We start from the raw sequence: 23783 nt of genomic DNA, 5'->3' as shown, positions 1-23783 counted from the left end.
TGTCTTTTTTGCCGCATCTCTTTCGTGTATAACATATCTACGAGCACTGGGCGGAGCGTTGCATTTTTTTCAGTGTTTTTTTCCGTCACTCAGCGCGAATGGCGTAGCGATCGCTAGTACGAGGACTATATATTACGTCTCGTTGGCAAGTGGTCGTGCGTTATCCTATTGTGAGGAGATTTGTGCGCATCATTTTCGGAATATTTTGAAGGGAATACAAAATCAAACAGCACATCGATAGAGAAAGTCAGGGTGGAGGCGGGGCAAATACAGCCAACCCAGCCGATATCAAACTTGAATAAAAAATTAGAATTAAGGTTAGTGTAAGGTTAGATTAAATTTATTTTTGAGTGTGTCTGCATCGTAATCCAAATTCATTTAAATTTGTTTAAATTATGAAACGAGTGTGTTGCCGTGCAAAAAGCGCCCCCCGCCCCCTCTCCGCCTCCCTCTCTCTGTCCCGTCTCTCTTTCCCCACTTCGAAAATTAGAAGTTTAGTGTATGGTTAGATTAAATTTATTTTTGAGTGTGTCCGCATCGTAATCCAAGTTAATTTAAATTTGTTTATGTTATTAAACGAGCGCCCCCCCCTCTCTGCCCCCCTCTCTCTGTCCTCTCTCTCTCTTTCCCCCTTCGAAATCTGTATAATTTTAGTACTATTAAACACATTTTAGTAATATTAAACCACTAGTTATGTGTTACTTTGTTAATATATGGCGAATTAGATCAAATAAAACATTTGTTCCAATCCAATATCCTGTTTATGGTATTTTTTCAGAGGGTTTGAACAAATTAATTTGTTTTTAGTTCATTTCAATGGGAAAGGTTCGTTCGAGTTACAAGAATATGGACATACGAGCTCAGTCCCGGAACGAATTAAGCTCGTATCTCGAGGTACCACTGTACTAGTGTGTTTTTCTGCTAATTCTTATAATTAAATGAAATTGATGAACGTAGGTACAACCAACTGTTTTCAAAGGAAATATTAATTGTGCCCAAACCTTTTCATACCACTTTAACACACATGCCACTTAATAAATAAACTATTAAATTAGAATTAAATAACAAATCTTTAATAAAAACACTTATTTGATAATGACAAATTAAAGACTATGTTTTTAATTTGCGTTTGTTTTGAAAAGCTCCATGTGTAGCCAATAATAGGCCTGAACGATATCTCACTTTTACCGCGACATCAATGTGCATCTGTGCAATACTCACATAGCAGGACGTTCGATATTAGAGGTCGGAACATATTGTTCACGAGATATATCTGGCTCTTCTAGGGCATATTCAAGCTAGGAAAGTCTACAGTTGGCTTTCTTTGGTCCAGGCCAAAATACATATACAAATACATAAACACCTACAAAATTGCAATGTCAGTTTTAAGGCTTAGTTAGTATATCTGGTTGTTTTCTATTGTACTGAACTAAGATGTAAAACACTAACTAATACGAACTTTCACTAAATGTGCCAACTTTCAAATTGATAACTAAAAACCAGCTGGGTCTCTAATGAAAATTCCAGTTAAATAAGTGACATTTTTATACAAGAGATAAGGCTAAACATGTTTATTTTCCTTTTTTTCAGGATGTTTATTCATGAAGTTGTTTACTATTCTATATCTACTGTGTGATTCAAAAATGAAAGCGGTTTACCTTGCGTGTATGCAGCATCATCAGAGCCCATGCTGAGTCTGCGAGGCTCGCTTGGTCTCTCCTTGTGTGGTGAAAGTGGGTCTGAAAGATGGAGGGGTTCTTGTTCGGGAAAATTATGGTCTGCCGGTAAAGTGAGGAGCTTGTTGGGCTCAAAGGTAGGAGACACAACCCCGGGGGATACTGCTGGAGGCTTGTTGGGAGACACAGTGATTTTGAATGTATATTTTGTGTTGGGCTGAGTCACCACCACACGTGGCGAGGAAGCCGGATTTCCAACGCCCACTGAAGTCCGGGATTTAGGCGGATGATGGTGGATATAAGCAGGTCCCATACTCACCTGGCCTCCAATGTTCCTTGCACCTGGGGGCCCCTGGAATGGAGGGTTAGCTGAGATGTAGACTGTGGGGGGGTTTCTACCTCCACCATCATCACTTGAGGAGGCATTTGCTGAAATGTAAAATTTGGGTTGTGAACGGGATCCAGCTGAGGCAATTACAGTCTCCTCAGAAGGTGTGGTAGCAGCTGTAGGCGGGCTAGCAGAGATGTAAACAGTGGGCTGGCTGCGACTCAGACCTGAGCCTCCAATTGAGAGGGGGTTGCTAGGGACAGTAGATACCCCAGTTGAGGAGGAGGAGCAAGAGGAAGGGCAGGATGATGAGGTGGAGGAGGAACGGGACCCACTGCCTGTACGCAGGACAGCTGTTGTGGTGGAGTTGCTCCTCTGGGGAGATTCAAGTTTGATCTCAATCTGATTTTTCCGCGGGCCGGTAGAGATGTTCTGGATGTTGTACTGGCTGATAGCAGAGAGCGTGGTGGGCAAGACAGAAGATGAGGAGGACGACGACGTGGACGAGCAAGATGAGATACCAGATGAAGATGCTTGACTTCCAGAGGGAAACATGGTGGGTGCTTGGGGATTTGTTGGGGAGCTGATTGGCATATAGACATGAGATGTCTGGTGACCCTGGGAGTGATGCTGTGAGGTATGTGATGAAGGGGATTGCTGAAGCCCGGCCCAAGAGCCAGACAAGGACGAGGGATGAGAGATCTGATAGATTTGCTGCTGAGGCTGAGAGGTGGGGCTATATTGGGTCCTGCCTCCTTGCTGATGGTTCTGTCGAGTCGTACCACATTGGCTCACGTAGGGCCTAATATAAATAGAGTTACCCTGTGGGCTGCTCAAACCTGACTGTGGCCCTCCATGTATGTGTAAAGAAGTAGGAGTGTTGCGGCCTGTCTGAGGAGCTAGAGTCACAGTAATAGGGTTGAAACGTGGTGTTTGTTGGAGACCCATGGTTGTTCCTTTGACACCGAGAGGGTAGAGTCCAAGGTGTTGTGGAGGCTGTGGTTTGCGCGAAGGCTCCATTGCACCAAACACATTGAGAGTGGGTTCCCCTTCAACTGGGGCAGAATGAGGCTCCTGCTGAAAGAAGTTACTGTTGGGTGCTTGGCCTGTCTGCAGGGGCCCTTCACTCAGGCTGTGGGCCAAAGTCCGACTGCCGTTCATTCTCAAGCCGTCTCGCACTGGGGCCACATGCACATTCTGAGACTGCAGGCCCAAGTTCAGCTGGGTCATGTGATTACGGAGCCGAATCAAATTGGGGTTATCGGGAAATTTGATGTTTTCTTCTTCGCTGTACAAGTACCCTGGACTGACCTGGGACAAGTATTTGTAGCATGCGTCTAAATTGTTGTTATTCTGGGAGAGAAAGAGGAAAAAAATACATTATTTTCATTCATTAAGTGAAAATTATTGGACATTTAACCTATGTATATGCCCTCCTTTTATTATAATAATCGGACATAGGCCCTGTCGTCATCATCATCAACAAAAGCCTATACTGTATATCCCTAATTTATGTAGATTTCAGTTCGAGGCTATCCCAGCAGAGACGGACACCAGTTTTGCACAGAAACGGACGGGCTCACACCCAAGACTGGTGTAGGTCAGGGGTGGGCAAAACTGGTCCTCAGGGGCCGCTGTGGGTGCAGGTTTTTGTTGCAACCGATCCAGCAAATACACTTTAACCAATGAGATTTCTGCAGAAAACAAGAAGCACCTGACTGCAATCCACTGATTGCACTTGTAGGACATCAGATTGGTGAAAATGTGTCCTCTTTATGGGTTGGAATGAAAACCTCCACCCACTGCAGCCCTTTGAGGAATAGTTTGCCCACCCCTGGTGTAGGCTGTAGTGCCCTGGTACGATTCCTTATTTAAGGAAACCAACTATTGAATACAAACTGCTTGGCCATCCAAGGAGAACTGGCAACGTTGTCTTATAATGGAAGTAAAGAAAAAAACTGAAAACATTTTTGTTGATGTAGCTTTAGTATTTTTTGTCGTTACTTTAATTTTTCTCAATGTGATTCTTCTGCAGGCAAAGGAAGATGTTGGCTGTGTTTTTCTATAGCCTTTGTTACAGGTATTTAACAAGTACACTACAATCTAATGACATTTTTTAAAAATCATTTTGCATGTGCGCTAAAAGTAGCCCAAAAGATCACGAGTAGGCTGCAGCATGTTCTTTGATTTTCACAGAATATTGTTGGTGATCTTTTGCAAATGTATCAGATATCATATATATAATCATACATCTTTTTTATATTGATTTCAAGCTATAGTTACATTTGCCCCCATTTTAGCAAAAACACACCTTAAATGTAGGTTAGTTTATTTGTCTTTGTCTTCCAAACTCGAAGTAGTGCAAAGTGATCTCTGGGCGATGACATACTGGCACATTTTGATAAAACACCTTTTTGCCCCAAGCAGAAACAATAGAACTAAGTATAGCTTGGATGAAAGATTGGAAATCTGCCTACCTTCAAAACACACTGAGACACAACACCCTCTGGGACTTCAGGGAACTTCTGGCACAGGTCACGCAAAACCTGAATGTCAATATGGTGGCTTTCCTGGGCCATTCGTATGTTGCCAGGTCTGGATTGAGGGTTCTAGTTGGCCAATTGTTGCATTAGTTGTACCAGCAAAGAGCCTTCATCTTGAACAAATTCTGGAAAGAAAATGAAAGAAAAAAGTAAAAATCATGAAAGAAAATGCAGATTTAATCTGTACCCATACTCTATCAAACAGACAGAATGAAAGAGAGACACACAAAACCTCACAATTCATATCATATATAAACATACCTCTACATATACATACAACATAGTAGACAGTATGCAGTTAAAAGTAACTTCCATCACATCTCTTTTAATAAGAAACAACTCTCTGAAAGCAAAGGAAATCAGTCAGTGACTGCAAACTACACTCAGTTATTTTCCTTAGACTGGAGTAATTCAAGGAAATATAACAATTTATAATTATGTTGCCAGACTAGAATTTTCTCCTTTTGCTTCAGACTCCTTTTTTAATTTTAATTTCTTTTCATATCATGAATATGTGGGTGCTTTTTTCTTTTGCTCAATCTGAAAAAAAAAAACAGTAATAAGAGAGTTGTTTGAATTAGCAGCACTGAAATCATATATACAGTGGGGCAAATAAGTATTTAGTCAACCACCAATTGTGCAAGTTATCCTACTTGAAAAGATTAGAGATTTTGACCAATTTTAAAGGGTAGAGAATTTACATATAAAGTATACCTCTACTTACGAACTTTTCAAGTTACGAAAAAAGTCTTGGAACCAATTAATTTCGTAAGTAGAGGTACGACTATATATATATATGTATATACATGTGTTTATGTATGTATGTGTATGTATGTGTGTATGTATGTATGTATGTATGCATGTATGTATATATTTATGTGTGTATGTTTGTATGTATATATGTTTATTTATTTATTCTACAATGTTTGTGTTTTCACCTTCTTGCTACTGCAACAAAGTGAATTTCCCAAATACGGCATGAATAAAGTTTAATCTAATCTTTATCTTTGAAGCCTGAAATCAAATCAAATCAAAAGCCTTTATTGCCATCATACACAGCTGTGTATAACGAAATTGGTGGTGCTACTCCACAAAGTGCGTTTTCCCAGTAAAAAAAACATAAGTAATATAAAAATATAAAGAGTCACATCCTGGTAAGGTAAATTCTAAAATATTGCACAATCTAAGATATTGCACATTGTTATCGCACACCCCGAAGTTATTGCACAGAAGGGATTGTGTGTCGTGCTAACGCAAGTTCAGAGTCCTGATGGCTGTGGGAAAAAAAAATTGTCCTCAAGTCTATTTGTCCGTGCTTTGTGAGACCTGTAGCGTATGCCAGAGGGCAGCAGCTGGAACAGGTTGTGACCAGGGTAGTATGGGTCCCTGACATTGTTCCCGGCTCTGCTGAGGTAGCTTTGTGGGAGATGGATCTGGCGTTGGTCAAGAAGATACTCGGAAGCGGTGCTCTGTGCGGTTGTTTCCTTAGCTTAGCAGCTAGGCCCGCCCGGCATCCGCGCTTTTGCTTACTTTCCCTTCGCCGCCTCCGTCGTACTCTGAGTGGGCTGACTATCCACGGAGATGCCGGTGGTCTCGAGATGTCCTCGGGGATATTGTAGATTCGTTGGTAATCTGTTGTGATGGATATATCGCATCTCCTCCCGAGAGTAATTCAAATCCTGCCGACTGTAGAAAAAGTTTGCCTCGCAGATGCTCATAAATAACGATAAGATTGAGAAAACAAAACACTAAACTGGAGAGCAGAGAGCCGCTGCACCCGTGCGCACTGCCATCTTGGATGTGGATGTGGATGTGGATGTGAAATGTGGCAAAATGTTGAAAAGCTTTAAGGGGGCCAGAAACTTCAGCAAGGAACTGTAAACATTTAATCATGAAAGCGCACGTATTATCTATTTGTAGCCAACTTAGTCATTTTGATAGTAGGTTATTACAGATATATACAGTATATGTTGCCAACATTAGAAGGCTTATAGTATAAGGCTTTTAATTTTTTTGAGGCTCCTGACATTTGTTTTTTTCGTCCAATATGGCTGTTGGGTTAATTCTGGGATGTTACTATATGTTCATTTGGAATTAATGGAATAAAGCTGAAAGGAAGTTTTATTAAGGGGATCATGTGCAAATTTATAATATAGGGGGGAATGTTGGAGTCATCATTATTATAAATGTGTTTGCAATGAATATAAAGCCTTATAATATACATGCTTACTATATTAATCAATATATGTGCTTATTAGGAATAGTAATGCTCATCCTAAATGTGTAACTATATTAAACAATATATATATATATATGTGTTGATCGCTTTCAACGAAGACAAACGCTTACGCCAAGGTCGCTCTCCAGGACAGCTGGGTCCAGCGAGAGATACAAGTTCGCAAGGACATAAAACAATACACTAAGTTCTTGCTCCGAGGACTGATTACTGGAAGATACGCCTCAACCCTTTTCCCAGATGCAAGTTCGCAATGAAGATCGGTGAAGGACGCTTAAATTGTTGTTGGCTCAACGGATGGCTATCAATCAACTCGCATATTGTTTTTCCTTTGTGACGCTAGGTTGACGCTTGGTTTGCTTGATTATGGAATTGTTTTGTTTCTTGCTTACGCAAATGGAATCGATAACCTTGTAATTGTTTTGATTTGAAGCCTTAAATGGGCAGGACATAATGCCGCTCTTTAGAATAATCTTGGTCGGCCGAGCGGTCCGGATGTATTCTCTTCTTGCAAGAATTAAATGGTGAGATGTGACTACAGATGCCTTTTTTATTGAAAGCTGAATTGGAAAAACCTAAGGATAAACGTACAATTGGATGAACCTAACAATGGCTCTGTCAACATTTTGGGTTGCCATCCCCTGACTTAATCAAATAGACCTCAAGGTAAACGGTGAGGGCAAACCTGAAACAGCTGTTCTTTTCAAAGTTCCTAAAACCTTACCTATGGAAAAGTCAAACGAAAATCTTTTAAACACATTTTTATTACTTTATGGATATATATACTTTGAATAGGAAAATCATTGATCTTTTATTTAAACTACACCATAATTAGGGAAGGGAAGCAATGATAGATTTAGGACATAATTAATGTATAGTACATACTGTACAAGACTGTTCTGATTCCACTCATCTCCAGAACAGAAAACCACATTTTATGTGCACAACGCAAATTGTTCCAAACTGTGCCTCTCGGTGCACACAAAATAAGGATCAACTTAGCTAGACAGCCTGCTCAGCTTTTAGTTGCCCGCATTTAAAAATCAACATTTGGCATGCCCGTGTGTGCGTGTGCGTGCATGTGAACTCTACAAGCATGTTCTACTGGTGGTGAGGCGATGTCTGTCCGTGTGTGTGTGTGCGTGCACAATCAAATATTCTTCAGTACCGCTGCCTGCAGCTGCCAAATGATGTGGAGCAGGAAACACAAAAGTTTCCCAGGTTGACGCATCACAGTCAAGGGAAAACGGATATAGTGGGAGGTCTCTATATGTACTCTGGCCACTTTGCTTCATTAGTTCATGGTTGAGCTGCATTCACATGGGAGAAGATTCTACACATTTTAGATTTGACATTAAGAAAGATTTAAAATGACAGTCATCGTGAAAAATCTGATTGGCCAAAAATTTGAATAATTTGGCTTCAAACTTAGGAACATGTGCACTTAACAGAACAAGATGACAGTCATTTTGGATCAAATCAAATCTTTTCATGGGCTGTAATTGGCTGAGAACACAAATTAGATTGTTTTTAATCTCTTATATTAAAAGCTAAACTAGTTTTCATAAATTGCATTGGTTTGAAAAAAAAATATTGTTATTTTAATATACTGTATTTACTCACATATAAGCCACTTTTGTCGGAGAAAACAATGATGACTGAATCGAGGGTACAGTTTATATGCGCATAAAAACACGGTCATAAAAGCGAAGACCATGTATAACGCCCACCCCAACTTTGCTTCAGTTTTTTGGTGCTAAATTTTGTGCATTACCCTCGTATAAATACGATACTTTAATGGCAAGAAAAGTTCCTAACTTTTTGGCCTGACCCACACAGCAATTTAACAGCGAGACAAAACAGACGCTGTCATTAGCGTACCTCATCAGTGGGATAGAAAGGCAGACAAAATTAAGGCTTCATCAACAGAAACACTGAAAACGGTTGGGCAGCATGGATGTTTGTTTTGCAAATTTGGACAAGAAACACAGTAATGTTTACTGCAAATTACATTCTGTTGAGTGTATGTTGACAAAAAGACTTTTTCACCACCTGAAGAAGCACCATCCGCAAGTGTATGCTGGAACTTCCCAACCACTATAAAAAAAAATTCTAAAGACAAACTATCAAATGGGACTATGTAAAATAATAGTTTCAAATTAAATGGCAATATAATTGTAAAGAAATCTAAGTTATCACAATCAACTTGCTAATCAAACTATAAAATAAATATATATATATATATATATATATATATATATATATATATATATATATATATATATATTTTTTTTTTTTTTTACTAATGTTTTCGTACAAGGACATGACACTGTCAAGGCGATTGCCATATTCAATGACCATGTCATCGATCTCTGGGACACTTTTTTTCAAACTATGAGCCATATTGAAAGATTCTTTCCAATTTCTCAAATTACTAAACCACGTTCTTCATCTTTATTGCCATCATCGTTTTGGTGGAAAGCAAACTTCCACTTCGCTCCGCTGCGCCATCGTCATGTCTGAGAAGCCTAGCCTAGCTGAGTGGTGAAAGATCACAGTAAGCCTGCACCGAAATCTGACAAATATACCATTATATCACAGGCGAAGTCAATGTCAGATTTAATTCAAATATTGTAATCAAATTTTGAGGTCAAAAGAAACCCCCAACTACCCCCAAGTTCTTAAATCTAATAAGATCTAGGTGTTTTCACACATTTATGAGCACAGAGGTACGGGGATTCATGCAGGGAACTTTGTCCAGCTAAATTTTGACCTTGGGTGGCAGTGTCGTGCATCCTTGGCTAGCCAGTTAAACACAATACAATGGTTTGCAGTGGGGCACTTAGTGATGACATGCCAAGTATGCACCAGTCAAATCTTCACCCTTTGTTGCCTTATGAAAAGCACTTCAAATATGTCAACGTGCTTTTCTCACAGAGACGACAGGACATTAGCAGAACTTCTGTCTTTGGGTCAATTCATTCAATAGGTTCACCCCACCACTTGTGTCATTAAGTCTTACCACAAACATTCAAAAGGCTTTGAGGCGGCCAATCAAATATGGATGAAAATGCGGTGAGAGACTGTTACCCTTTATAGAGCTTAGTAAGAGCACCATCTGACTAAGTATAATCTAAACCATCATATTATTGGTATAGCACGATAATAATTCAGACTTGATATTAAGTCTGTGTATGGGAAGTTGAGTGCCATTTTGGTTCAGATTCGTTCTACTGCGGTTACCTTTATATGCCTGGCTCAGGAGAAAACAAGCAGCCGGAAATGCTTCCTGCAGCTGCTTGGAGTATCATTTCAAACCTTGAGGCCAACCAAAAGAAAAAGAGGAGCCAAGTCATGTTATTTCTCTGAATCTGAGATGCTATTGTGCATTTAGTCAGTTTCTAATTTATTCATCCTACACTTGTCTTTTCCAGTGAATGGGCACTTTTCATCTGTGATCAAAACAAACAAGTTTCTTGATGTGCAAAGTGATTTACAAGCTAAAATGATGTGAATGAGGGGTTGGCTGAAATTTCATATTTCACAATATTCTATGAATATGGTCTGAACATGTTCTTTGAAAATTATTATTTGTTGCTAATACAAATTGAGAAGCAAATGCCATGGATTTGTTCCGTTTTCGTATTGATTAAAACGATCTGCACCAAACTCAACCACCTGCCACCCATTTCCTGGACTCAACAGAATATCCTTAACTTTCTTTGTTTCCCTGTTGAATTAGCATCACCGCATAAAGTATCCCAATGCCAAGCTCCATTAAAAATCTTACAAACTAATACTCTTGTAGTGAATACACTGTAGAGTGTAGACACAGTTAATTGAATTTAGGTCGCCAATGAATAGCAGAACAGCCTTTCCTTGCACCACAATCTCAAAGAATATATACCTAACACACATGCGCGTACCAGTTGAATTGAGCGCAAACCACTCAGGGCACTTGTCCATGACATGTTAGGATGTTATGATGTCAGCCAATGAACATGCCTAATTGTTTCAAATAAAACACTTGTAAAATAAATCAATTCATGTGGGAATATATATCAATTTAAAATAAGTAATACCTTGAGATACGAGTTTAATGCGTTCTGGGACCGAGCTGGTATGTCAATTTACTCGTATCTCAAATCAATTTTTCCCCATGTCCTCCTGACTACCAGTAGTTCAAATTTGTCCTCTGTAGAGGACATTTGTAAACCTAAATATCTTTCACCCAGTGCATCCAATCATGTTAACTCATTTTGTGCTCTATAGAGAATATTCAGAGCTTTCCAATGATACTAAATTTCTTTTGCAGTATTCCAATTACTTTACATAGATTGGAGAACTTCAAAATAAATGTGATTGGACAACATTTTTTTCCTGGTAGCCAGGAGGGTATAAAATAATTAAATACAAACTAGCCCGTTCCAACCCTCTGAAAAAAATGACCTAAAAACAGGATATTACAATGGAAAAACATGTTTTTAACCTTTCGAAAATAAACTTTTAATTTAATTTAATTTACGCTTTTTTTCTCATGACCCTTCATTTCACCGACTTGCTTAGAACCCATTGTTTTTTACTAAATTCTGAACTGATTAAAGCAAAAAAAGAAAAAAAAACGTAAAAATTGCAAACTGTACCGCCGATGCTCGGAGATATCTTTACGCGACGGAGACAGGCAATGCTGTTCTCATAAGCAGCCTCTCGCATACTCGGTCGGCTACCTGGCGGCCACATCGGGATAAGTCTCCTATGTTCGTATCTCAAATTTGTCTCGTATCTCAGGGCAAAAAAATTGCTTTGAATTTTTCTCGTATGTTGGGACACTCGTATGTCAAGGTACTACTGTAATCTCCAAAGAGAATAACTCTTCACGTACATATAACTCACTAGGAAGACAAAAAAGTGAACTGAAATTCCTAATTTTTTCCCAAAAACTTGAAGGATTTCCTTAAATTACAATTCTTGGTTTGCTTAAATGGAATCATTTCCACCTCACCTTATTTTGGATAGAAGATGCGGCATACCATGAAATAAGTGCCGAATAAGTTTATCCAAAACAAGGAAGTATGGGCAAACTGCTCGGTTGGATCCACTTTGATATTTGCTCCTCTACGAATTCCAGCATCCTATGCAATCCATTATTTACTATATTTAATTTCTGTATTTCTTTGATAAGAAAACTGGTTTAAGTCAAAGAGCTTTAAGAGTACAGTCATCTCTCACCACTTCACGGCTTCAGTGGGTCGCGGCAATCAGGTATCGCAAACTGCTTATTTGGTTTATTATTTGCACAGCGCAAGGTGCTTCCATTTATAGAGGGCAAATTGGTGCAAAATATTGGCCAGTGTTGGATTACTTATGAAACAAAAATTTTACAAAGACCCACATGGGAGTTTCCATTGGCAATGATGAATAACAACAAACAAAGGGCATTTCAGGAGGGTGGACTACTCTGTCTACCACATCGTGACTATATATTTTCACAGTAGGACAGGGAGCCAGGGAGTATGACTGCCCGAGGCCCAGCCCCTCACTAACTCTAGATCAAAGCCCTTCTCATGGTCAGTGAGCACAACTTGTGAGATGAAAGACTATGGCCAGACTGAAGGTGAGAAGGAAACGTTTGCAAGATGAGAGACAACAGTGTCACAATTTAGCAACACTGTAACCAGCATTGCGACAAAGGTGCTGCTGGTATCGTATCAGGAATATAGTAATAAAAGATATTTTGATAGGAAAAACTGATTGTTATTTATTATAAATCTTAATATAGTAGTGCTTGAATGTGCAACAGTGCCCGCTTTTAAAATGTAAAAATCACAAACAAATTTCATCATGGCTGCCAAAATAATGATCACCTCTAACATGATTTGATTTGATTTAATGTGCAGCCCTAATGCCAATAAATCTTCACAGAGTCTAGTCTATCAGGAAACTAGTGTTTTAGCAGACATGCTGCAGACAAACTGGGACACCCGTCCCCTCTCAACCCCCAAACTATTATGGAGGCTCAGGATGTCGTGTAAGCTCTGGAAACACTTTTGGAGCTATCAGTACTTGACTTTAGATTATAGGGGCAGTGTGGGGATAAATTCAAACTAGGTCAATTTTTTATATATACATACATACATACTTAAATCGTATCATGTGAGATAGTGCCAGTAATAATGTTCATTCAATTCAATTGATGGTGAATCATGTGAGATAGTGTCAGTAATAATGTTCATTCAATTCACTTGATGGTGAATCTTTAAATCTCATTATACTTGTATAATGACAATAAAGGCATTGCATTCACTTACCGCTGGCTTTTATAGAGGCTACTTAAATATATTTTACAATACAAGAATATACAATACAATACAACACAGAGGAAGCTTAATGTGTAAGAGCAAAGTGGTATTTTAAAAACGTTCTTATCAGAGGAAATGTTTGTCAGGGTGTCTGCACTTTCAAGAAGACCCAAGATAAGGACTTATAACTGCAAACCTGTTTGCTGTCACTCTAGTTGTAGCAGTAGTACTTGTATGAGTACACAGGAAATGAAACATGAGAAGATTCTCATAATTTTAGAAAGAAAAAGAACGGTCTTGGGCTTTTATAATTGTTTCTATTTGACCATTTCTTTACAAATGCACAGCATCAAAGTGGATTATTGAAAGTACAGTGGTACCTCTACTCACAAATGCATCAAAATAAGAAATTTTCAGGTTCCGAAACACCGTTCCAATATACAAAAACAAAATCCCCCCAAAATTGAACAAATTTCCTGTGTACGTCATATTTTTATGAAATTGTCCTGCGTCCTGATTGACACTCCACTGCCTTCCTATTGGAGCCTCACAACAGCAACTCTCTTTTGACCACTGTGTTTGTTATCACGGAGTTCTTTATTTAAAATTATCGGTGCAAATGAAATTGATAAGCGGACCCTGTTATGCATCGAACAGAAGACATGAAAATGGCGTGTGTTTGACTGATATCGCAAGGCAATACAGGCCGGACAAAACTCACCTACTAAGATCGCTGCGCTATTGAAGCAGAAGGAAGCATTAAAAGCGATGCTGTCTTAGCATGGCCTCTCTGTACTGAACAATGATATGGAGAGACTGTTACATCTTTGGAATTCTATTTAATGCCAAGTTGTTTTTAATTCATAATTTGAAGTTGTTTAGGTGTGTCTATGTGTTTGTGTGCTAACAATTGTTTCCTCCTTACACTCCACTCCTTGATAAATAGAAAATGTTTTTTCATGATTGTTATTCCTTATAATACATTAACATTAACATTTTCAAATCTTTTATACAAAATCATTTTTATATATATCTGCCAACCCATTTCAGGAGTTTTATGTTTTCATGAGGAGTGAATGCGATTCACGCAAAATCGATATAAAATGTAAAAAAAAATAACGCAGGACAATTTGAATCTAACTTATTATCATGCTCGGATGAGTCAAAATACATTTGTGTTACCGAATTCATCCAGTTTATAGTGCAGTTGAATCAAATGCGTAAGTAAGATGGCAAAAACCGTAGTGATGGTGTGAATTTTGCGGCATTTAAATTGGAATAAAATTTAGGTGGCAATTTTTTGGGACATAGGGAGTTTGTCAGGAGTCCTGGAGTTTACGTTGCTTGTCCGGAGTAAATTCCGGAAATTCCGAAGGAGTTGGCAGTTCTGCTGGCGCGTAAATACAGTAATAGCTCGTTTATTGCGGTTTTTGTGTTCTAAGACTAGGCGCAATCGGTGAATAACCGAGATGGATCAACATGGCTTTATGGTGTAGATCAGGGGTGGCCAACTCCAGTCCTCGAGAGCCACAATCCGGTCTGTTTTCCATATCTCCCTCCACCAACACACCTGAATCAAATAATCAACTCATCAGCAAGCTGTCCAGAAGCTTGCTGATGAGTTGATTATTTGATTCAGGTGTGTTGGTGGAGGGAGATATGGAAAACAGACCGGATTGTGGCTCTCGAGGACTGGAGTTGGCCACCCCTGGTGTAGATTTATAATACTATTTGGACTTTTAAAAACACTCTGTACTATTATTTAACTCCCAAAGGTACGGCTGATGAATTGTTCCGACACTATAAACTTTTCATATATATTTGGCGGATCAAAGCCATGATGTGGTAAATCCATGGCGAGGTATTACTGTACAGCACATAGTCCTTCACTCAGCCCAAATGTCATCGAGGTGACCTGTCTGGTCCCACCACCATTGGCAGATTTACATTCCTAAGGATTTATGATACCTGACTATTTTTTTCCCAATAAAAATGAATTCCTTGACACCAACAGTTGAAGAAACTAATACAAAGGTAAGACGACACCAAAACAGGCTTAACAGTACTTTTGTCAGGTGACCGTAAAAACACATCCAAAATGAATACAGGCACTGTTTACACAACTGATTTACAAGAAACTGGTTGGAATGTGCTGTTTCACATTAAAACGCTGTTTGATGTTGCATAGGAAGTTATGAAAAAAAACATGCAAACATTAAACAATGTATTTTGTTTGAATTTGCATGCGTGTCCATGTTAAGTGCCAATGTAGGCATGCACTCGTACAATTTCTAAGAAATAATGCTGAAATGAAACACTAGTTTTACAGTACTTCAGCAGTGTATAAACAACCCCAACCAAAAAAGACAGTCAACCCATCCAGTCTCTGCACTGCCATACATTCACATAACTTACTTCAAGTTCAACAATTACAGCTCCACCAACAAAGCCAATTATTCATGTCAAATATATCTTGGCCCATTCTTGAGTGTTTCAGAATTTTCAATACTAATCATGCACATACTCTGCAGGTTTCTAAATTATTTGTAACATGCGGTTTTAGTAAGTAATTTATGGATTCAAAAGTAAAACAAACCTGAAAACAGGGTCCTTCCCTTCAGAGCAGATAAGTATTGAGTATTTGACAGAGGGAGGGGGACTTTTTTCCTGACAGCGGCATATTGTGCAGTGGGGGAAGGTGAAGGCACCCAGCCCTCTTCCTTAAACCCACGTCTTCATTACAATGCAAAAAAAAAATCATTCATTGGTAATAACTTAATTCCTCGTTTAGATTTTAGGCCTTTTACTTTTATGAAAGAACACCTGCTGCATGGCAGCAGAGTGACCTGCAATTGGAAACAAAATAAAATGTCAAGGAGCAGAGAATGATTATGGAATCATTAACATGGATGATAACAAAAACGCAAAATAGATCTTATTATCTTATCTTATTAAATGACAAATTGTCCCAATGTTATTTATGGTTACTACAGTGTCATTGTAGTACTAATTCACTCACCTTTATTCAACCTATGTGACTGATAAAACAATAATCCTACCTTGCAATTGTTTGCCTCTGTGTAGCTTTGCACAACTTCTATTTATGTTATTTTCGATTACCTTGTAAGGTTGACAATTTTTTTGTTTTCCTAGTATTTGTAGTACCATTAACGACTGCCCGAATGCCCAGGGCAGCTAATTACGTTTTGACAGCTGCCCGAAAGGGCAGAAAATGTTTTGATTGTGTAAAATAAATGAAGAAAATCACAATCGCTTCGTGTTTTGTTTCCTGCAACGGGCGCGGTCATTTTGTGACACATTTTCGTGTTCTGCGAAGATGGCTGCGCATGTGAACTTTTTTCTGCTGCTCATGTGAAATACTTGTCTACGTTTTCTTAAAGGCGCCGCCATTTTGTAACGATTATTAGTTTTTTTACGCTAGGTGGTGCACATCAATCATGTTCCATTTGGGATTTTGGCTGCTCATCATCTTTGTACTGGTACTCATAAAATATGCCACCATGCCCATGTTTGGAATGTTGTTATAACAGTATTTCTAAATTAAATATACACTATAGTATTCTTCCTAATATTATTATTTGGGTTGTTACCGTTTTCTTCATGCAGTTAATACATCTCAATGTAGGAGGGAGGTCCTGCTGTTTTATAATATACAAGCAAGGGGGCCCGGCTTCACCGGTCCCTCCTGCTTGTTTAGAACCAAAAGACAATTGTTGCACTATTAAAAAAAAAAACTCTTTTGAAAAATGGGTGTTTAACAAATAAAAGATTGAGTTTACACACTTAGAGAAGGTGAAGAAATTCAGTCACTTGTATATTAGGATCCGACAGCCGTTTCTGGCCAGCATAAAAAAAATTCCACTCTCTACGTTGCACGGTTTGGACAAACGTAGCGAGAGAACCTTAACATACATAGGATAGGCTCCAGCACGCCCCCATGACCCTAATGAGGATAAAAGCGGTTCAGAAAATGAGATGGTGAAAAGTGACGGTGCAAACGTGTGTAAAGTATGCAAAAAAGGAATGTATTATATAGCTGAAGAATTTTACCTATTTAAGCAATATTTTGGTTTTATTTTTGGTAAAACATTGTAAACCAAAGTGAAAATATGACGAAAATAAAAACTCACAATAGAGGTGCTGTTGCGTAGTTCATGCAACTTCAAGCGGAAATGACTAAGAAAAAGCACTCCAGTGTGGTTTCCAGGTGCACACACACACAAACACATCCATCCATCCATATATTACGCTTTACAAGGATTATAGAACAGATAAAGCGTGATTTATGGATGGGTGGATGTTTTATAACTCCCGTCACAACAGGGAAAAAAAAGTGTTTCGGGGAGCACCTAGGAACTTGCTGGTGGAAATTCTTCCGAAAATGACGTTTATAAATGACGTGGAAAGGTGTCCGACGTTCCGACCAATCAGGCACGCGGTGCGTTTAGGGCACATCATGAAAAAACAACAATTCATACATCAACTCTGCTTTCAGCTTTAACAAATAAAAGTTGAGTTTACACACTTAGAGAAGGTGAAGAAATTCAATTACTCGTCTATTAGGATCTGACAGCCGTTTCTGGCACCCATAAAAAATGTCAACTCTACGTTCCAATTTGGACAAACATAGCGAGAGAATCTTAACATAAACACACACACACACACCCATAAATCACGCTTCATAAGGATTATATAACACGGATTAGGGCAGGTGGATTGCCACCTCGAACAGGTAAGATTACCTGTCCATTGGCAGGTGGCTTAAAAGGTTAATGTAGAACCCTGAGTATGTCTATTCTGACCTCTCTGAACATGCAATGTTTTATTAGACAAATAGCTAAAACTTCAACGAGGACATGCGGAGATGCTTAGTTTTTGTGCAAGAGAAATTTTTAGTAATACAAGTTCAAATGAAATACAACCACACGGTACCCAAACAAGATGTGACGCAATACTGCCATTTTTGGATACCTGGAGTAATACATAAAACCTTCACAATTAATTAATCATGAGAAAAGGAATAAAATAAAAATCTGGCTTCAAGAATCAATGCTTAATTATCCCTAATATAGATTCCAAGAATACCCCAACAAAGTTTCATTCTGGTTCACCCACGAATTGCTGAGGAGTAGCCATTTTAGTTAGTGTCCTCACCAAAAAGAACAAAGTCAGTGACTTTTTCAGCCTTCCCTATCGGCATTTTACAAACACCTTCCATTTATATTAAAACAGTAAATCGGTTCTTTGGCTGCTGGACAAACTTCGATTATCTAAATAATAAGATTGAATGAAATTGTGAAGGTTTCTTAAAGTCGATTTCAAACTATCTCAGGAGAGCAATGTGAGCACTAGAATTGTTAATGTATAGTTACATAAGCAAACCTCCCCGCCCTTTGTTACGTTGCTAATTTTAACAATTAAAAGATGAAGGGAACTTATTAGGAGGAAATATTCAGTCATGTTTATAAGAAGCAGATTTAAAGTTGGTCGAAGTATCATCCACGATTTTATAAACACAAGTGTGGCTCATTCTTGACCAAACATCCTTACATTTTTCTTGAAACATGTTTTCAGAAGAACTGGAGAAATTGGAACACATTAGCATTACTCGCATTCCTTTATGTAATACTGCCCAATAGGTAACACAGAAATTGAAGGTTTCAAGCAATATTGTTGAGTTTCTGAAAGAGTAACAAACAGACCAGTTCTTCCATCAAACAGTTAGCCAAGCAAAAGACCCAGATGGTCTCAGTTAAGGCTTGCACACCTATATACTGTTGTCCACAGAGGTGCATTGGGCAGGAAGTGCACTGTGTCACTGCAGGCCCAAGTTGCCAATGAATGATTACAGTTAAAGCCATGAAAACAAAGCGGAAGCTGAATGTGCGTGTAAGATGACAGTTGTTCAGCTTTTTAAATAAATTCCAATGGCCAAAGTAGTCATCAAGGGAGCCAATCAACCTCTAAAGTAGTGGAAAAAATAAAAAGAAACAGTCCACTTAGCTTGTTTATATCAATATGAACTAAATGGTATTGATAATAATAAAGACATTCAATTCACAAAATTCAATTCAATAATTCATGATTGTTATAGTGTCCAAAATTATCACAGTTCTTGTGAGAATAAGCAGTACAGAAAATGAATGAATCATTATTAGCTGGCATACTAAAATACAAAGTACTCCCCCAACAACATATTTTCCAATGCACATTTCCATGTTAGCATGAAGGGAAGTTATGACAGTAATTTCGTTGACTGATGCCCGAGAAGAAATGGGTCAATTCCACTGCTTTTTTTACTCTATAAACACAACATTGTATTTAGACTATTCTTTCATTCATCTTCAATACCACGCGTCCTCGAAAGGGTTGCGGGGGTTGCAGGAATCTAACCCGGGGCGAAAGGTAGATTACACCCTAGACTGGTCGTCAGTCAGCCGTAGGGCACACAAAGAGACAAACAACCATCCGCACTCCCAATCATACCGCCACCAGCGGGAATTGAGCCCACCCCTGCCTGCACCAAAGTCAGGCGAGTGAACCTCTACACCACGAGGCGGCTTGTTTTTAGACTAATGAAGGCATATACAATGTTTATAAAAAATAGATCATTTTAAAATAATAGTTAATATTTTTAAAAAAGCGAAATAGATTTTTTTTAAGAAACAGAGACTGGTCCTGTATTATTATGGGCTAAATTATTACAATGATTATTTTGTTATTTACAGGATTGACTTTCAATCATTCATTCATTCGTTTTCTGAACCGCTTATCCTCATTAGGGTCAAACTTTATTTAATTTTTTATTTTATTTTTTCGATTATTAGATACCCTAGGGCTAAAAAAAATCCAACGATCGCTTTTGGAAATTTGATACAATTTGTGTATATTTGGTAAAGAATTGATAAATATCCTTTAGCCAAATCTGATAAAACGCTGAGAAATTTGCGTCCAACCACTGTCGTATTTATATTCTCTGTCGAAATTTTCAGTGTTTCTAATGACACTAAGATACAATTACACAGTGCAATCTACCTTGTCGAAATTGTTTGAACTACTCCCCATCAAATAATGTACTTCTCCAGGCCTTATATATCAATGTTACAGTAGTGAGCAGAAGTGACCCAGAATTCTGTGCATGCACAGTAATAAATATCCCGATTCCGTTCCTGGTCCCGATCTTGAAATGAACGATAACGATAATTATCATCAAAAAATTTCTTCCCAACAACGATAATAAAAACCTTTGATGAAAATTCAATCAGTTTAAAATACAATTACACCACCCGACCACCAAAAAGAACGGAGCGCTGATGCGATTTGGGCGCTTGTTCCAGACGTTTTTAGCGAGGTTAGCATTGGAGGATTGTTTATCTTCAACCTAGACAAGGGACTAAAGATGGAAATTAGCCCTCGGTTCATATAGATGACGTCCTTACAATTTTTTTTACCAAGATTCCCATGGCGCGGTTAACATTTCTCCATGGTATTTAGAAACAAAATAAAAAGTATTTTAGAAAAACAGCAAAAAAGGTTAAGGACCTCAAAAGCCACATTGAGGTGTGGGCAATTTGAGATATTCTTATTTGAATGGCTAAAATAGTCGCAGTATTGACAGAATGCCCCCATGTCGGGTGGCCACATCCTGGCGATACTGGGTTTTATTCATATATTTCTGCATTTAAAAAAAATCATGGGTGGCCCGGCGGGTGAGTGGTTAGCCCAGGTTGGTCCACCTGTGAGGAGTTTGGATGTTCTCCCTGGGCCTGTGTGGGTTTTCTACGGGATTTCTAAAATAGTCGCAATATTGACACCATGTCAGGTGGCCACATCCTGTCGATGCTGGGTTTTATTCATATATTTCTGCATTAAAAAAAATCATGGGCGGCCCGGCGGGTGACTGGTTAGCCCAGGTCAGTCCACCTGTGCGGAGTTTGCATATTTTCCCTGGGCCTGTGTGGGTTTTCTACGGGTACTCCAGTTTCTTACCACATTCAAAAGACATGCATGGTAGGCTGATTGGACACTAAATTGCGAGTGAGCGTGAATGGTTGTTTGTCTCCTTGTGCCCTGCAATTGTCTAGCCCCCAATTGAGGGTGTTTTCCCACACCTCTGGCCTGAAGTCAGCTGGGATATGCTCCAGCACCCCCCGTAACCCTAGTGAGGATAAAGCGGTTCATAAAATGAGCTGAGGAAAAAATAATCTTTCTGAAGAAAAAGCACACTCCCAGATGGCACTTTTTGCACTATTTTCTGAAGGGGGCTGTGTATGCGAAATTGACATTTGACAAAAACACAGACAAATCTGCATAAAAAACAACAGCCCCTATTCTTGTTTGCACAGGAAGTGCAACAAGTGTGTAGTTTAAACACAGCGTTTAAATCTCATTGCATTGTCTCTTGCATTGCAGTGGCGAGTAATTCACATGTGACAAACATCATACAGTAGTGGGCAAACAACAGGTGATCTGCTGCTCAAGACAGCAGAACGTAATGTAATAGTGAATAAATACTAATAAATTAAAAAGGGAGTTGCTTCGTTTTAGGGCTTTTTTTAAATATCGGTTACTTGGTGCTGCAACGAATTAATAGTTTTAACCTTTCCATCCATTCAGAAGGCTCGACTGAGCTCGATGGAAAAAGTATTCCAACATGGATCCTCGGAAAGCGTGGCAATTTGTATTTAAGTCTTAACATTTCAAAAGATGGAGAGAATTTTGGACTGTCTGGTTGAAAGCCACTCACCCAAAAAGTTACTTAGCTAACGCATCTAGCCAAATGCTTAAAAGTGGTACCGCATTTTCGACACCTCCAAAAGTTTTCTCACTTTTCTGGGTTTTATCTAGACAGAAAACGAGGAAGGCTTCACGGCGAAAAATGCTGAGTGTATGAGTTAATTTCACTCCAATTAATATCATTATTACTGTAAATACTAGAGTGGTGTAATAAGTTGTTGTGCCCTACTTACTTAGTTTCCTCTTCACCGCTCGTTGCCGCTCCTTGTGCCGCCTTCGACACCCCCAAACGCCGCCTTCGACACCCCCAAAACGCCGGAGCTCCAGCGGGCCACGAAGCTGCCAAAGGAAGAAGCCGAGGAAAAGTCCAACTAGTATCAGGCAGACGAAAAGCTAAGTTTGCACCGAGGCCCCGGGGCCTTAATGTGCCCTCGAAATAACGCCCAGGGGAGGCATAACGAGCCTCAGGCCTCCGCTTTTAGACAGACTCGGGAATACCTTTTTGACAGCTCTTCTTTCTCAGCCCCCCCTCCCTTCGACAGCCCTTTACTTTTCTCTTTTTCCTCACTTCCAGCAGATACGAATCAAAATACTGTCACACAATATGGCGGCTGTATAAGCAAGGTACTATCGCGAGAGGGCGACTTGTTTTTTCTCCTCCACTTTCCAAAAGTTGTGCTCATTGTGGGAGGAGACATTGACTCTGATCCACTAATTCAGGGGTCGGGAACCTTTTTGACAGAGAGAGACATAAACAATTCATATTTTCTAATGTTATTTCTTGAGAGCCATTCTGGGAATTGAAAAGTAAAAATAGTATATGATAGTGTATTTTTTTTTGTTGTCATTTTATCACTTTTAACCAGTGGCGGTCCGTGAATTTTCTAGTGACGCCTTCAGCTATCGATATCAATCCAACCCTCAAAAACTATTTTAAACTATTTTATGGCTATAAAAGCTCTACTGCAGCTACAGCTGCGACACATAAAAAATCATCAATAATAACCTCATACAAATGAAATATTATTTAGGAATATAGCCATATTTTACTCACCAAAAATCATTTTAACTGTACCTAATATCCATCCTCCTTTCTTTCTTCCTTCTTTTCTATCGCCATCGACGCTAATGCTGAAAGTCAAGCCTGTCCTATCGTATTTCTGGCATACGTTTTTATTCGATTTAGTGCTGAAAATGTTTGTGACAGGCTTGCTTGCTTTGGAGTTGTCCAACCTTTCTTAATGATGTCCAGCTTTTTTTCTTGAAAAGTCCGTCTTGAAAATGGCTTTAACAGTAAATCTGCAAACAAATCAATTTCTTCTCCTTCAGCCATTGCGGGTTGACGAAACCGCTATTAAATCAACACAACAATATATATGCTTGTGCAGCTTGCTCCAAATACAGTTTGGTAGCTCTGGCTAGTCCACTCTATCACTAGCCAATCATAGTTGGTGAAAGCGATGACGTATCCATACGCCTGCGAGAAGGCAATGACGTATCCCTACGTCTGCGAGAAGACCTTGGTGTCACCAACTTGAAATCTGATTGGTTAAAGCAACAGTCTTATCGACGCTTGTTTAATGCAGCAGAGCCTGCAGAACTGATTGTGAAGGCCTTGAGGCACATTTCTGACCCTCGCAACAAATAATGGCTGAAATGTGATTGGTTAAATGCTTCAATATGAAAACACACATCTGGAAGCAGTGCAACCAGGGGGAAAGCAATGAAAGGAAGCTAACAGGCAATTTGGAATTATTTAATAAGTATTCATGGTCAAAAATATAATTAACATCAGTCTGTGATTCAGATATTTCTTAGACCAGCAGAGAAGGCCTGGAAGGCCCTGACGGCACACCACTGCTTTTAACATACAAAAAGTCTCCGATTTCTTTTGACAACATTGTTATGTGGTGGCTTACAAAATCAGTATCAATGATATCATGC

General features: G+C 39.0%; 1 protein-coding gene across 7 annotated transcripts in view; it reads right to left on the bottom strand.

Moving 5' to 3' along the window:
- tab2 (TGF-beta activated kinase 1 (MAP3K7) binding protein 2) overlaps positions 1 to 22519 on the bottom strand; it is a 37490-nt gene extending 14971 nt beyond the window's left edge. For 3 of the 7 annotated variants that reach the window (XR_013296795.1, XR_013296794.1, XM_077587009.1), the window contains exons 1-3: positions 22073 to 22518; positions 4482 to 4672; positions 1659 to 3357 (exon numbers count right to left, since the gene is read on the bottom strand). Coding sequence is in view for 5 of the 7 variants with exons in the window: in XM_077587009.1 (XP_077443135.1) it covers positions 1659 to 3357; positions 4482 to 4583 (1801 nt within the window). In the remaining 2 variants the exon portion in view is untranslated. Of the gene's footprint in view, positions 1 to 1658; positions 3358 to 4481; positions 4673 to 10026; positions 10102 to 15678; positions 15782 to 22072 lie in introns of those variants that run through there. The other 4 variants (XM_077587011.1, XM_077587010.1, XM_077587014.1 and 1 more) reach the window with 4 other exon arrangements.
- Between the last annotated feature and the right edge of the window lie 1264 nt (positions 22520 to 23783).

This window comes from Stigmatopora argus, chromosome 19, assembly GCF_051989625.1.
Source record: "Stigmatopora argus isolate UIUO_Sarg chromosome 19, RoL_Sarg_1.0, whole genome shotgun sequence".
Taxonomy (NCBI): Eukaryota; Metazoa; Chordata; class Actinopteri; order Syngnathiformes; family Syngnathidae; genus Stigmatopora; species Stigmatopora argus.
Note: the sequence above shows the minus strand (reverse complement) of the source record. Positions and strands in the feature narration are given on the sequence as shown.